At 42.9% G+C, this 17,004-nt stretch overlaps 1 protein-coding gene across 2 annotated transcripts; it reads right to left on the reverse strand.

Moving 5' to 3' along the window:
* Window positions 1-413: 413 nt before the first annotated feature.
* Window positions 414-11,765, reverse strand: hps5 (HPS5 biogenesis of lysosomal organelles complex 2 subunit 2). 2 transcript variants are annotated; one of them, XM_084018325.1, is made up of 24 exons: window positions 11,625-11,756; window positions 10,619-10,664; window positions 10,390-10,519; window positions 9,718-9,828; window positions 9,421-9,485; window positions 9,137-9,329; window positions 8,773-8,903; window positions 8,283-8,501; window positions 8,107-8,181; window positions 7,860-7,948; window positions 7,450-7,628; window positions 6,799-6,957; window positions 6,285-6,444; window positions 4,551-4,668; window positions 4,008-4,151; window positions 3,773-3,841; window positions 3,091-3,668; window positions 2,855-2,975; window positions 2,628-2,777; window positions 2,398-2,517; window positions 2,079-2,192; window positions 1,871-1,977; window positions 1,197-1,488; window positions 414-937 (listed from the first exon to the last, which is right to left on the reverse strand). In XM_084018325.1, exons 3-24 carry the CDS (start codon window positions 10,495-10,497, stop codon window positions 877-879), a joined length of 3,363 nt encoding a protein of 1,120 aa, XP_083874451.1. In that variant the 5' UTR covers window positions 10,498-10,519; window positions 10,619-10,664; window positions 11,625-11,756; the 3' UTR covers window positions 414-876. The 2 variants fall into 2 exon arrangements, with proteins under 2 accessions (XP_083874451.1, XP_083874450.1); XM_084018324.1 differs by lacking the exon at window positions 10,619-10,664 and having other exon boundaries at window positions 11,625-11,765.
* Window positions 11,766-17,004: the final 5,239 nt, after the last annotated feature.

A 17,004-nucleotide genomic window follows, 5' to 3' on the forward strand; every position in this document is an offset into this window, starting at 1 on the left:
CAAGAAGAACAGAAAGGTCTCAGAACCGGTTAAGAAGATGTGACTCTTAAAGCAGTCGCGTCCAGTATAAGCCTTTAAGGCTCAAATGTGAGGCACCAGGCTAACTGGGTCTTCCCTTTCATGCTCCAGGTGTGTGATACAATCAAATGAGTCATCAGTCCCATTTCATTACGATGTTATTAATACTATCTCTGTTGACCCATAATCTACTGTCTGTGATGTTCAAGATCTGAAATGTAGAAATCCTTTGCTTTCAAAAATGTCCTGCTGAAGAAAATACAAGCAAATATGTGACATGCAGGTAGATAAAGGGCCGGTTCACGGCATCACATTCATCTGTGATACTCTCTTGTTATTATTTGACATGGTTATTTTGGTCTAACGCTCTCAGAACCTCAACAAATAAACCAAAACTTTCTGCATGACTGGATACTAGTAGGGATATGTGGGATTAAACACTGTTTGTCCATCAAAAATGAAAACACACATTTACCAGAATTGAATATAATCATGCTGACAGAAACAAAAAAATAAAACACAGCTTTTATTCACATGATATTAGCTAGTTAGAACATTTCAGTGTAATGGTTGACAGTTTTTTTTGTGATAGATATTTGATAACTTGAACATGCAGGGAAAAAAACCCCATTTACACTGAATAAATAAAGGAAAAAAAGAACTTGTGCAAAAAAATGTAAGTAATATTAATATTTAAAAAGATAATACTGTTTTCACTGGAATGATTAGTATCTTAATTTAAACAGGCACGCTTTGACAAATAGTAGAGTTGCATCTACAACAGCAGTTACTGAACTGACACTTCCATACAGTGTTAGTTATCTTATTTAGCGTAGAGAAGCTACTGCTGATCTTAAGTTAGGCGTGCTGAGACCACAGGAAGCGATCACAGCGCTCTAGCATTGTTTGGATCATCGCCCTGAAACACAAGACACAAGAAATGGTACTGTAACACCTATGAAGCCCAGTCATATTACATTGATTATCCATATGACAGAAATGATCCATGAAATAAGAGGACTAATAGAAACAGTACTGGCACAATAATAGAAAATGATAACCACTAAAGATAACAGCAGCAGTGGATATAATATAATGATGATAATAATAATAAAGCAGAAATAGGACTAGGTAACTTGTGTACTTATTAAAGCTTCGTAATCGGCAGCCTGACCCACCTTTGCCTTTTCTCAGTGACCCTCAGAAGCTCACAGACCAGTTTGGAGTGTGGCGAGAGGACCAGCTGCACTCCACACTCCTCCAGGACAGCCATGGCGCGGTCAGGCCCGGCTGTTCGAGCCAACATCAGGGTCAGGTTCTCTGGGCTGATCTTTCCACCGCAGTCCGCTAAGCCGTTGGACCAGCTGCTCCCATTTACACCTGTGACCTGATCTGAGTCTACCGCACCGCTGCACCGCTGAGATAACTGGATCAAGAGCTTCCACTCTTCCAAGCTCTGAGGCTCAACACCTGTAAAACAACAGAGACAGTACGAACATTAAACCATGGGTTTCCCCCCTTTTTGGCAATAGTTTGATTGTGTTCCATTTCTGTGGTTGCCAGAGAGGCCAGTCCAATCAGTACAGGCAGTCATTAAGGTAAATCATTAATTACCTGAATTTTTATTGATCTACACACACACACACACACACACACACACACACACACACACACACACACACACACACACACACACACACACACACACACACACACACACACACACACACACACACACACACACACACACACACACACACACACACACACACACACACACACACACACACACACACACACACACACACACCACTGTTATAAACTCTGCTCTCTGCCCAAAACACTGTTTTACCATCAGCTTCCTCCAGCAGACTGATGTCATCCAGCTGACAGATGGTAGAGAACACTTCTGCACGCTGCTGCAGCTCACAGCAGATGGAGATGTAGCCCATCCAGAACCTGCACACGTGAATTATAAAGGTTAGATGACATTTTAAACTTACAAACATAAACAGTAAAAAAAAGAAACAAACTGTTGAGTCAAAGAAAAATGGAAGTACCCGTGAGAGCGGCAAGTCTCTGCCATCTTCTGCTTGGAGGACCGGTCTGCAGGAAGACGGATCAGGAGAGAGAGGAGGCGTCCATAGCCCCAACTGAAACAATGAGAACGCCACCTGCAGCAGGAGTCACATGAACTCACGGTTACATGGAGTCAGTTCACCTTGACCTTGTTGTGGCTATAATAGAATCCAGAAGGGAAATGCCTTCATAGTAACTTAGTTCGCTTCCATTCAGTCACGGCTTTTAAGTACATTTTATTTTAAAAATGAATCCGAAATCTTATTTAGCATTTTTTTTTCTACACTGAAAGAACCAGACCTGGGCTGTCCATCAGGGGTCAGGGTATCACAGCGTTGAGGGGCATCGTGGGAAAGTGCAAGCTGCAGCCAATCCTGTCTCAGTGATTCCGATTCAAGAAGGGACTGCAAAAATGACAACCTAGGGGAAGAAATTTATGTAAAAACCCACATCAAAGGGAGTTCAACGTGTCTCATTGTCTTATACAGACAGATGTTTCTGCTATGATGCATGTATGTGTAAATATTTACCTGTGCTCCTCCGTTTGTGATAGGACCAGATTATCCAGGTATGCCAGGAAGTGGCTTTGCTGAGCCATGGTCATAACATCAGCAGGGGTTATTGTTGGGTAGAACTGCGTAAATGAGCGTACAGCCGCCTCCTGGTGCTTCTGATACAGCCTGAATAATAACAAAGCCAACTTACTTTACAACTGATCAGTATACTGAGCGTGTTGGAAAGAAATGTGTGCACTGACCTGTGTAAGTGAGCAAGGAGAGGAGGTGCACTCCAGGGCTGCAGCTCTCTCAGACTGCGCAGTGATCTCAGCAAATCACCTCTCTGGATAACCTCCACCACCTTACTGGTCTGAGTGAGAACTACAGAGAATGACAAAAGTTAAATTACATTATTATACTATTTTTTCCCTTTCTGTATTTGTGAAATCTGAAAATAAAAGGTAAAAAAGACAAAGATTTAGGAGAAGCTTTTGACCTAGCATGGCCTCAGTGAAGGAGCTCTGCACCTCCGGCTGCTCCTGATAACACAGCAGACACATTCTTCTCAGCCGCTCATGGTCCAGCAGAAAGAAATAACGGCGAAGAAACGTTGTGCAAGCCAATGCGTGTTCATTCTCCTGGTTTCTAAAGCAGCTCAGCTCTGTGTACAGTGTTGCCAGATGCGTGAGATTAGCCAGGAGATCTGATGGTACAGGTTTGGGAGAGACCACTCGAACAGGATCTGGGGGGCTCCCATTTGAAACTTCAGGCTCCTTCTCAGTGGAGTCACACTGGTCTTCTTTTTCTCCAAGCTCAGCAGGCTCGTCTTTCTTCTCCTCTGTGATGCTCTCCTTTGGTTCTCCTGACAAGAACAAAGACTCCCCTTGTTGCTCTGAAGAGGAGTTTAGATAATTCCACCTCTCCTCTCCGGGTGCATCCACATTTGAATCGCTCGCAGCAGTTGACTTGTGCTCTACAGGTCCGAGTATTTGCTCCAGCACCTCCAGCCACTCCAACAGGGTTTCTCCAAGGCAGACTGGATCCAGTAGCACCAAAGGATCTTGGATCTGGGAGCTGTTGGGAAAAGGTAACATTTAAATATTAGTTCAGCTTCTACTAAAAGGCTGTACAATCTTGTAGTCGGGATTCTATAAAAATGGGATTCTATAAAAACCTACATAGCTCGCTCTGTTGCTGATCGAAGTTCCTGCATGTCGGCCTCTGCGATAGCCATTTCATCATAAACTCTGTGATGACAAATACGACACATTGGTTATATTGGATATACTTTGACTATTAAAGACAAGTTATTAGCCTGAAATTTAGCCAAAAGACCAAGACAAGTAGAATTGACATGGTGCATATTTTCATAGTAGAAAGAGGTTTTGTCCACCTTGACTGGTGTCTACTTACTCATTGTCCATTTCCTCGGAGTATGGGGCTGTGGCTGACATGTCAGCCTGTCCGCCCTCTCTGAATTCAGGCCGTTGCCAGAGCTCAGAGTTCATCTGGAGGGTGTTGATCTTCTCTGTTGTCTTTTTAACAAAACTAGAAACACTGAGAAGAAAAGAAAAAAAAGTAGTAAAACAACATTTCACCAATGATTTTAACAGATGTACAGTCTAACAACCTGAAAGGCAAACAGAAGTACAACCAATTGAAAATGACGAATGAGTATGATGCTTGGAAATGAAACCTGCACCTGATAAACAAGTGAACAAAACTAGACCTCAGTCTTCAGTGGAAAGGGGAAGGAGGTCCTCTAAAAGCACAGCTGCACTTGAATAATTATAGTTATTGTAGGAGTTTCAATCCTCATGAGCAAAAATAAGCACAATCCACAAATCAGTGTTGAAGAAAACTCACATTACAGCATCATGCTTGTATGACTGCTGTGACACATTCCTGTATTAAAAGCTGTTAGCATGTCTGTCCTTTATTCCTCTGGATGTTCACCTGTCTTTGACGGCCTGCAGTGCGATGCGAGGGGGTTTGGGACGGAATGAGAGGGGGAGATGGAACTGCAAGCCTTGCTCAGATCGCTCAGCCTCCATACGCTCACTGCTCTGTGGATCTGAACAAAGATGGGGGCAAGAGCCAGAAGACAAACACAGATGGATGGAATACTGGAGGGGAATGATGAAAGGCCGAGGACATAATCAAAGCAGATGGAGCATAGGTGCGGGACACCATTACAGAGAACACATAAATTAAATGCTGCACAATGCAAAAAAACTGAACCAAAATGGTGATTTATGTGTGATGCAATGGAACAGACAAGAAACTTGATATTAACGCAGTGGCAAAGTGACGGTTATATTTGTAAAGCATGTCAGCCATCAAAGTGATCATTCAGTTCTCACAGTAAATCCAGCGATACAGCACAGCAACACAATTGATTCAATTAATTATGCATTATTATTATATTTTAGTGCCAAACATACAAAACGTTTCGGAAACAGGGACATATGATCATTATGACAAAAGAGAGAATGTCGAAGAGTAAAATTATTTTCATGTGTTTATGTTGATAAATCTTTAGGCAGCTAGAGTTCCTCCAAATTAAAAATATCTTAATTGACAAGTTTTGGTTTTTATTATTCAGATATTTTAATGGATTTAATAACTGAAAATAACTTCAATCTCTTTTCACATTGAACTCAGAAGAGGCAGAAAAGGACTTTGCTCCTGCTACTGACACACACACACACACACACACACACACATACACACACACACACACACAGGCACACACACACACACACACAGGCACACACACACACACGCACACAGGCACAGGCACACACACACAGGCACACACACACACACACACACACACACACACACACACACACACACACACACACAGTACAGATAGATAGAGATAGAGAGATAGAGAGATAGAGAGAGAGAGAGAGAGAGAGAGAGAGAGAGAGAGAGAGAGAGAGAGAGAGAGAGAAACAGAAAAACAGTGAAGAGTGAAGAAAGAAACAAAGAGAAAATGAAGAAAAGTGTGTGAATACGTTCCTTGTTTGTATATTTCGGTTTGGCTTTAGTTGTTTGATGATTTTTTTCAATGAAATATGGCATCTTCAACCGCTTATCCGGTTACAGCACCTGGTATTCCCATGCGGTCTCCCATCCAAGTACTGACCAGGCCCGACCCTGCTTAGCTTACGAGATGGGGCGTGCTCAGGGTGGTGTGGCCGTAAGTCGTAAGTAATGAAATCTGATAGTATGTGTTTTTCTGACATTTTAAAAACATACCATGATATTCCTTTTTTTATGACATACTACAACGTTTTGATATTTTCAGGACATACTATACAGACTATTTTTTGGCATTTTATGATGAATTGTACTATGACTTTTTGATATTTTTATGGAATACTATATTATGACAAATAAAATGTTCATGAAATACTATAGTATGACATTTTTAATGAATTCTAATGGCAGACTATATTATGACTTGACAACTAGAAGAACAGTACAGTTTTATGTTGCATATACTGTTCTTGTGCTCTGCTCTCTCAAAAACAGTTTGATGTGCATCTTAGAGGGATAAGAAAATTAGAGGTAAATACTGACAAGAACACTACATTTTAATAATAATTTTTGTATGCATAAGATTGCTGCAGTCATTTCTATTGACAGCATTTGTTCATTCGGCAGCTAACAGTCTCTTACCCTGATCCACCTGATCATCCTCCTGCACAAAACTGAACTCTTTGAGCCGCTCCTCCTCTGACATGGAATGATTGATGAGTGAGCCTGTCTCCTCATCTGACTGACTTCCTCTGCGGCTGATCACACGATAGATTCCACAGTCCAGGACGTTGAAGCTCTCCTGGATAATGATATATCTGATATCAGCACACACTTATTTTTTTAAATGTGCATAAGGTAATACAGAAGCTGTGTGCTTCAGTTACAAAAGGCACATAGAATTGAAGATGTACTGAATGAACATTATTCAAAGGATGGTGGTATTTATTTTGTTTAATGGCAAATTAGTCTGCTTGCCGTGTTCAAACTTGCTAATCCACAACAACCAATTTGATGTGATGCCACAGACACTTGAACTGAATGGTATGGGTCCCATAGGAAAGTCAAATTGAAGTGGGATGCTTCTGCTCATCTACTTCAGTTATGGTGGTTGCCATTACGTGGAAATGCTCTCCAGAAAGTTACATTAACTTACATGTGAGGAGATGCTACTTCTACGGCTGCTGGAGGCTGAGTCCAGAGGTTCCAGTTTAGTGATGATGTCCTCTAGCTGGCTAATCAGGTCCAGGTGTGTGCTGGAGCTCAGCTGGGACCTGAGATGTTCAAGGCGGTCGATTGGAATTGATTTCCTGGCCTGAATCAAACAGGAAGGACGAGAACGGATTTGGTTAATGCTTTATGGCAACACAGGGGAGCTCTTATTATATACAGATTATGAGAAACCTAGTTAAGATATTTGATCTCTAAAATGCTGAATTTACTTAAAACGTTAATGTGTATTTGACATTTGGTTTTCACCATCTGCACAAACCCACTAACTTGGACATATAGTTCATGTTACGTATGTGCCGTGTTGAGAAGTTCATGATATTACCTACTGAGATAATCCCTTGTTACGTATGTACAGAAACTATAATACTGTTAGTCATACATATCTAGCACCTGCACATTCTGGTTAGTTTTATGGTCAGGCCATTCAAAGTGAAACACCTCAGGTTTACAGGTGCTCTATCCTCGGAAACACGGGATGTCAGAACTTCATATGAACATCTTAGCTCAGATAGGAATGGAATCTAGGTTACTGTAGAGACAAGGCCAGTTAACATGGCAGTGGCAGCCATCTTACCCTACTGTGGATGATTGTGTGCTGGAACATACAGCAGACCGTCGCAGCTAGAGGCCAGGACTCCCTCCGCAGCAGGCGCTCAACACAGCGCTCAGCAGATAACAAAGAGAGGTGCGACAGACGTCCGCTGCCATGGAGGCAGAAGAGCTCGTTGCGATAGACTGCAATGTCAACCAAGTCTGCAAAACCAGAAAGCCGTTTCGGATCAATGTACAGTTAATAAAAACAGTAACAAAAGGGCTATATGATCAATGCTTAAACAGTTACTCTGATGGATTCCTCCCTTGATATTATTGATGACTAGTGGTTCTATATCAACATATTTAAAGCTTGTGTTTATGAATAAAATGTTTGCGTGACTACTCCAAAAGAACACTGGTGGTATTTTGGGAGAAAGAAGCTCAAAAAACCTTTGACTTCAGTCCAGAGAAGCACTTGTCCGTTCTGAGGTGTGAAGATATATATAGATGAATCAGTCCAGGTCAGCAAGTTTTGATCTCTACACGTAAAAATAAAGTGTTCGTCAAGAGACAGGCAGTTATGATACAACAATCTGGTGATGTTTTTTGATAAATGTTTTCTGGTGTAATCAACATGTTTGCATCTCATTCAAAAATATCTAAGTCTAAAAATGCAGATCATTATATCCAACATTACCCAAAATAAAGCAGTTTGGGAAAGGCGATTGACTGGGGGCTCCTCTGAACTGGGTTGTAATCTTGTGGATCATCTCTGCAGGTAACAGAAGAAATAAAGACAAATTCAAAAACAAAAGACAAATAAGGAGTTTGACCTCTTAAAGAAGACAATTTAAAAGCAGAAACAATCAGTACCTATACGTGATGAGCGGTAGAGGAGGGCAGGCCAGTTGCTGTTTGAACTGATGGGTGCTCAGAACCTCGCCATTAAAACTGACCTCCCATATTCGAGACCCTGGCCGGGCAGAGTACAGCAAGGGTGGTTGACCAACTAATAAACCCTTGTTCTGAGGGAAAAAACATGCTCCATACTCCCCATCACGTTCCTTATTTCCAACACGCCAGAACTTCTCCCTGTAGGCAGATAAAGAGGGAAAAATACACCACTCCTGAGAAACGTCCAGGTATCATTTTTCAGGAATATGCAAAATGAGCCTTATTGAATTACCATTTCCTTCATTTAATTAGGGGGACAAATGATACAGACACACACCATCAAATGTGGAATCAACATCTTGCTAAAAGACACTTAAAAGGAAGGAAAATGTTTACCAATATGGGGACATTAACATGGGCCCTCTGAGAGTCTCTCCCTCTAAAGACATGCAGCCATGTTGGTACTCACCTCTCAGTGTCACAGAGGTAGCAGCGGCTCAGGGAAGACACCAGCAGGCGGCCATCTTGGTATCCAAGCTGAACCACTCTGGAGTCCACAGTGGTGACGGTCTGAACAGGGAACATAACGAATGCTGACCCCTAGACACAAAGAAACCATTTCAAATATTTATGGCATCTATAGGACTATAAGATATGTAAAATATGGTCAATCAAATAGTACTGGAATACAGCAAGGAGGGACACGGGATTATTTGGATTGGCCACAAAAAGTGTAAGAACCAAAAACACAAACAACACAAACTCTCAGTTACAAACTCTCATTATTTGAGAGAAAACAAACAATTTCCACTTTTAATCAGCAGTCACACTACCTTGCCCATTTTGGATGATCCTGCTCGGACGAAGGACACCTTGCCTCCTGTGTCCCCGACGAAAACTCTGAGCACGCTGGTGTCCCAGCAGAGGGCAGTGATGGCCTGACCTCTGTGCTCCCAGGACACACTGACTCTCTCTGGACGACCCCGCCGCTCCAGCTGCAGCTCCCACACCACCACCAGGCCCTGACTGGAGCAGAGGCAAACACTGTGAACAATACAGGCAACACAACTAAACACAGACATGTGTAGATTGCTTTACGTCAAGGAGAGACTTTAACCTTGTTGCAACAGCAATGAAGTCTTCATCGTGAGGGCAACACGCCACCTGAGTGATGGATCCCTCCTGAAAAAGAATGCATGATGGGTTTACAAGAGAAATAACACTAAGGAACAGTGGGCCTCATTCACCAATATAAAGTATTTTATAAGTACCAGTATAAAAAATGTAAAACAACTGCAGAAGCAGTTGGTGAATAAGAGCCACTCTGTCCCTTACTATGTGTAGCTGTATCAGTTAACAGCACAATAAAGTCTGTATTTCTGCACAATGGGCATTCAATCACATAGTGTATTACCTTGTGAGTGAGGATGAGCCTTTGTTTCCAGCCCTCCTTCTGGATCAAGTGTAACCCTCCTGCTGATGTTCCTAATGCGAGCCACTTCCTTGACACTGCCAAACAGGTACACTGTAACACAGAGTTCACTCATCTGTTCATGGAGCTACATTGTAAGATATACAATTTTGGTGGTACCATGTTGTAATTTGCATTTTTAGTGTAGCCACTTTGCCTGAGAGTGAATCTGATGTTTTATTCAGCGAGACCATTATACTGCCTTTAAATTCTAGTGTAACTGTTGGGTTTCTCTGTATGGCAAATCCAAGTTACACATAGCACAGGCCCTAGTAAGATGAAATTAGACATTTATTTTTTACTCTGTAGAACTTTAACCCTCAGAGACCTGCAGTATTGCCGGTGATCCTGGCTGACATACTGTCGTAAATTTATGTAAATTTTATGACCAGAGCAAACTACTAACCCTGAATTAATCTTCACATTCCCAGCTTTCAGATGATGTATCCCATTATCTGACATATACCTGCTATCTCCCCCCGTCCCAACCTAAAAAAAAATCAAAACGAGTATGTAGGTCTCTTTAGGGTGACAGACATTAAATAATTAGCCACCATAAGTCATCCACGTGTGACTTTATTATAAAGCCGACGGTCAAGTGATGGTGAAACCTACCTTGAGCCTGCCGGAGTCCAAACGGAGAGCAGACAGAAGTGGATCGAGGCAGTCAAACTCTGCCAGTACATTACTGTGGTTCTCGGGCACAGGTGGTATAAGAGGCATGTTCTCTGGTGATCCTCTAAAACTGAGAGAGAATGACACTGAGCAACACATGGGGGGAGAAATCACATCCTCGCATACCACGGCCCTCGTGGCTTCATATGACTTCTAGAAGTGTACCTACCGTCTCAAATTGACCAGTGATGACTCCACTTTAGACCATCTCTACCCTGGTAAACAAACATGTTATCGTCTCTAATGTACCATTTGGACAGGACCAGAGGGCGCCAATCAGCTTTGAATGTGGCAAACCACGTGATGCAGTTTGGCTTTGACTGGTTTGTTTTGGTTTTATTTATGAGGAAGAAGCAAAACTAAAGCTGCAGATTATTAGAATAATTAGGTACTGTTGGAAAAATAAAAACATCAACGTGTATGCTACAAACTAGTTTTAAAACAAAATGACAGAACCTAATTGTCTCCTAAGCATTCAAGTATTTGACAAAGAAGCTGAGAAATAGCAGTCAACTCTGACCTTTGTCCCTCTGTTTGTTAACACTACTGCAACAGGAATGCACATTTGGGGATGACGAGGATTGGACCCTAGCTGAACTGACGAAGGGCAAAAATACACACGGCAAGGCCTCAAGTCTAGATCATAACCCTGAGGTCATTCTAATTAACCTTTAGCATAACTTCCCAACGTAAATAACAGTAAACAAACGTGCGTTCGAGCTCAGCCGTTAAGGTTTACGTCAGTGACGGCAAATCAGTCAACTATAATATTATCTTTTTGGCTTGTTTTCGTTGCAAACACAGTAAAATATGTGGTATTAAGTTGCTGCGCTGTAAACTTAAAAAGGGGCGACTCAGTGGGCCGATTCAGGCAGCATCACGAGACCAATCTGCTGACACTAATGCTAACGTTTCTCTCCAAACTAAAGCGCCTTAACAATACGAGCATGACATGTGTATGTAAATACATATATACGACTTCATCATAATTCATATCCGAAAGGGTCTATTCAGTGCGCCAACTCGCCTCAGTGCCACTATATTTACAATAACAAGTTAACGTTAGCGAGCACGCCCGCTAGCTAAGACGGTTTCCATTCAGTTAGCGTCAACACTATCGGTTAACCAGTTAAGAACACAGATATATCTGTGCTTGGGACTCGCCTGACACTTACCGGCTACAAATCCACACCAAACCCGTTGTTACATCGCTGGTTTCGTTCACTTGTGTACGGAGAAAGTCAGCGGTCACTCTGACGCCAGCCAGCCGACCTGTCACGGCTCCACTCGGCTAATGAGAGGACGCTTCCTGGCCGGTGTTCGAGATTAACTGGTGGCTGAATTAACTGGTGATATTCTTTATACTAGGCAGATGTTTGGGAGGCGTGTCCTTCTGAGGACCCCTTGTTGACTATCCAGGAAATAAACATTTGATCGCTTCTTGTCTTTATCACGTTCATGTGTCGGTGTGTTTGGAAACATTACGGTCCGCTGTAACATTATAACCGTTCGCCAGCCCGTCGGTGAGCTGCCGCTGTCAGGACTCTCCTAGCAGGACTAGCGAATGAGACAGTAGGTGACTGTCCCGATGCCTGTTCAATACACTGCTAACGTTAATAAATCTGTTGAAATGTGTTCTTGTCGTCAGTCTCATATGTTTAATCACACATGGTTAGTAAACTGCTGTCCAGACGGCCCGATAGCTGGTTCTGCTTTAACCCACCCTGCAGGAGAAGCAGTTTCCAGCCCGCTCAGAGCGGTGAGGAGACTGTGGTCAACTGTGGTCTGCTCAGATTAACCTGTGATACAACATCTGCTACCTACCTGAGCGCTCTGCTCAGCTTTCTGCTCAGCTTTCTGCTCGGTCTAGACAGAACCGCTTGGTACCATCAGACATCTGGGCTGTGGAAATATGTTGTGTGGCGACAGAAAAGAAACAAAGACATGTTTGGCGGAGTTCAACGCGGCACATGTGAACACGACTTGGCTGTCAAGTAGCGTCAAGACCCGCAGATACCAGCGCACTGACCTGTGTGGACCTGCTCTGTCATATAAACACTTCCAAATAAAACATGATGCAGCTAAATGTGAGTTTACACACTGTAGTCATGCAGCACACTGCCAGAACTACAATCAGTCATTACTGTAGCAGAAGGAGACACAATGGATCAGTAACAATTCAGAATCACTTTTATTGTCCAAGTATATGTAGACATACACTAAAAATACAAGGCAGTAGCATGTCCTTAATGTACAGAAATGTGACAGACATATCTCATCTGCCAGTTGAGGTGTGTTCCTGTCCTGTTTGAATCCAAACCAGACTGAATTAGTCTGTATGTGGAGTCTGTTCTAATGTTCTTCCAGCGGTTCCAGTGCCCTCCAAAAGTGCAGAGACATGCAAGTTAAGTGAATTAAACTAGACATTTTCAATATCTGTTCAATTGTGACTGTTCACCCGGTGATGTTGAGGTGACCCATCCAAAGTGCATCCCAGTCTTCCAATCAAACTCTGGGCAGGAGTTAATCAGGAGTTACAGTTAATCAGTGTTATTAAATTAACCTGTGGGTGGTTGGGAGCAGGTTTCATTGGTACATGGTACAGACTATATAAACCCAACTGACATGCCCCAACTTTGTGGGTTTGTGAGGAGACGGAGATAGTGAGAGATAGAGAGAGATAAAACATATAAGTCAGACATAGTTAGGTGATTGGTTAGTAGCTGAGTGAGTGAGTAGTCGATAGTTGAGTGGTTGCTGTGAGTAGTAGAGTGTGGCTGTGTGTGTTTGAGAGGTTTATTTGTCTTTATTGTGGTTGTCCTGTTTGTATCTTGTTGTGTATCTGTTTGTGTGTGAAGGGGTGAGTAGGTAGGTTGGAGCAGGTGAGACAGGTGGAGGTAGGAGCTAGGGACAGATAGGGGTGATGGATCCCAAAATTGTGCAGGAGGTGCTCAATTTCAAGCTCCACAACCAGTATCCTGAGGGGTTAACGGCCAAACAAAAATATGTTATCAAAAGGAGAGCGGACACCTCCCGGATTAAAGGTAAGAATGCTTGCCATCTGAAGTTCAGAACACAGTGATCATCTGCCATGGTAAAACTAACAAATGTAGCATTATGTTATTTAAACACCAGATGGAGATCTGCACTACATCTGCAGGCGCAGAAAAAATAAAGCTGAGCACCTTGCTAAGGTTGTATTAAGTGCAGAGGAAGCAAATGATATATTTGAAGAATTCCACTGCAGCCATTTTGGAGGACACTGTGGCGTGGAAAAAACCCACAGTGCCATCATCAGCCGGTATTACTGGCCTGGCATGGAGGAGGACATTCGCAAGTGGGTAAGTTTGTATCTTTAAAATGAGGTGGAACACTCATTCAGCTTGTACAGTAGAGTGTGATGTGTTTGTTCATATACTGCTAGTATGTTTTATTAGTTTTCAATATAATGTATCATGAAATCATTTGTGTGAACACATTCATCATGCTGTTGGAACTCATGTTATGTTTAGATTGCTCAGTGTCCACAGTGCCAGGCCAAGAGAGCGAACGTGAAAGAGAAGAGGGAATACAACCCGATAGAGGTAAGGGAATCAATGGCACATTTTGTCAGCTTTCAATCACAACACTGAAATAGAAATACTATAATGTGTTTTTTTTTTTCCTCCCAGGTAACTGAGCCTCTGGAGCTCGTAGGGATGGATCTAGTGGGTAAACTCACAGTAACCAATGGTGGCAACCAGTACATATGTGTCATGGTTGATTATTTCACTAAATGGGCAGAGGCTTACCCACTAAAGAGCAAAACAGCAGATGAGGTGACCAGTTGTATTCTTGATTTCTTTTACAAATTTGGTGCACCTAAACGACTGCTAACAGACCAGGGCTCAGAATTCCGCAACAAGGTACCATGATGAAGCATTATGACTGCCCGATATGTAACTGCTGCTGTGCTCACCTATTTAATGTTAGTCCAACTGATCATTTCAAGGTCAACTACGGCCTGTGCAAGAAGCTGGGCATAAAAAGGAGCCTCTGTTGCCCCTACCATCCCCAGACCAACGGCCTAGTGGAGAAGCTTAATGGCACCATACAGAGGTATATTTGTGTTCAATAACTTAAGCTCTTCATGAAATATTGAGCTAAACTAATATGTGTTTTGTCATACTGTGCATGAGTATCTAAATTCTTTCCTGTCTCCTTTTTGAGGTCCCTGAACAAACTGGTGGGTGAGAAACCACAATCCTGGGACCAGTTTCTGCAGTCAACTATGTTTGGTCTGCGGACAAAGAAACAGTTGACGACAAAGTATAGCCCATATTTTTTGATGTTTGGGAGGGAGGCCAGGTATCCTTCAGAGGTACCAAAGGAGTATGAAGTAAGTTGCTCTAATGTTCTCATCCTTAAAAAAGGGGCTCATCTATGTCCTCTACATACTAACTGTGATTTGTGCCAGGTAACCGAAGAGAAAGTAGAAAGGCTGGTCACAAAAGAGGAGCTTCCAGAAGGACTAAAAATGCAGCAGGACACGTACAGAGAGGTCAGGACCAACATCGCAAAAAGCCAGGAAATGGTGAGAAGGAGAAAGCGCGAAAGGGGCCAAGATGACCAGTTCAAAATTGGAGATGTAGTTCTTAAAAAGAACATCAGACGGGAGCAACGGAAAGGGGGCAAGATGGAGAGTGACATGATGGGTCCATACCGGATCATGGAACTCGAGGGGAAAAATGTGGTCCTGGCCTCTGAAAAGGGGAAGGCCAAACTTATGTCGAATATAGACCTCCTGACACATTACTTCCAGCCAGAGGAGAGGATCCCTGCCAAATTAAAAAAGGTGTTGGATCCTTCTCCTCTGGCTGGTCCACAAGACCGTGAGATGCCAACCACATCCAGTGCCCTGCCAGCAAGACCACCTTCATCCAGCAAGGCACAGGATGACTGTAATCCTGCAGAAACTTGTCAGTAACCTGACAAAGTACATATAAAATATGAATTTCACAAATGACTGGTATTGCTATGTTTACAGTGATCAGAGACATATGGAGTGGGAGGAAGAGGAAGACGCTGTGGTCCAAGATCGGCCCATACAAATTGTTCTCTGAAGATCTGCTGGTCTTGGCCCCAGGAAAGCTGCTGGAGGGAGAGGTACATTTATATTGGCCTGATATTTGTCTTTCACATTGTCACGACTAATTATTATTCTCATAGATCATAAATGCGTATTTGATGATGGTGGGCCAGAGAGCTGGGGCACTCATCATCGATTCGTATCTCATGACCTCACTCTGGCAAGGAAGAAATACAGGCAGTTTAAGATCGGTGAGTCTCTTTGTCTGTCAGTTTCCCTCCACAGTACATGCATAATGTTTGTTTTTATGTACTTTTTTGGTAAGCTGGACCTCTTAAAGTATGCTGTGGCAGCTGGAGCGGTTTGTCACGGTGGACACTGGACACTCATTGTAAGTAATCTTAAAGTTAACAGATGTAGATGAAACTATGAGACCATCTGATGTATGAAGGCTTGGCTGTCATCTTGTTTGCCTCTCCATAGATCATGTATCTGAAGGAGATGAGGTCCTTGTACCTGGACCCATTTGGGGCCTCTGCAGAACACATAAATCACTGCAAAGATGTAACAAGGTGAATTAAATGCCAACTGGCTGGTCTTTAGGTAGCAACACGAAGCCTTTTCACCATTCAGCTGATCTTTAATTGGAAATGATCTCTTTGGGGCTCATGATACACTTGCCAAACTGTAATCGTTCTGTGTGCAGGGCACTGGTTCGCAAAAAACGACCCGCTGTAGGAAGGTGGACATGCTCGACCATAGAGCATCCAAGACAGACTGATGGGTCCTCATGTGGAGTCTTTGTGTGCAAGGTAACAATTTGATCATGCATGTTCTGACATAATTGGAACCCCTTCAGAATTGTACTCCCTGTTATCACTTTAGCTTGCAGAGCAGATACTTCTAAATGAAACTGTGCAGTATCGTGTGGACCAGGAGGGGGTGGCGACACTACGGCTTAACATGGCACAGGCTCTGGTGGAAAATTCAGGTATTCAGGATTGTACCAGCTACACTGAAATGTGTCCATACTGGCACTGCACTACATTAATGGCTTTTCCCCCCTTAACAGATGACCTATCCCAGCTGTGCCGAGCTTGTGGGGAGCTCAGCTCGGGAGCTGACATTGACGACTGGGTAAGAAGTTTAATTCATATCCTGCCCAGAGTTTGGCTGGAAGACTGGGATGCACTTTGGATGGGTCACCTCAACATCACCGGGTGAACAGTCACAATTGAACAGATATTGAAAATGTCTACTTTAATTCACCTAACTTGCATGTCTGCACTTTTTGGAGGCACTGGAACTGCTGGAAGAACATAAGAACAGACTCCACATACAGGCCCACAGCTAAGAATTAACCCTAGTATCAGGATAAATGTTTGTCGATATTTAAACATCTATCTCTTTCCCTTTCAGATTGAGTGTACCACATGCAGTCTGTGGTACCACACAAGTTGCGTTGGAAGTCCCCCAGCAGACCTTAA

Source organism: Eutrigla gurnardus (genome assembly GCF_963514095.1).
Source record: "Eutrigla gurnardus genome assembly, chromosome: 9".
In the NCBI taxonomy this organism is placed as follows: Eukaryota; Metazoa; Chordata; class Actinopteri; order Perciformes; family Triglidae; genus Eutrigla; species Eutrigla gurnardus.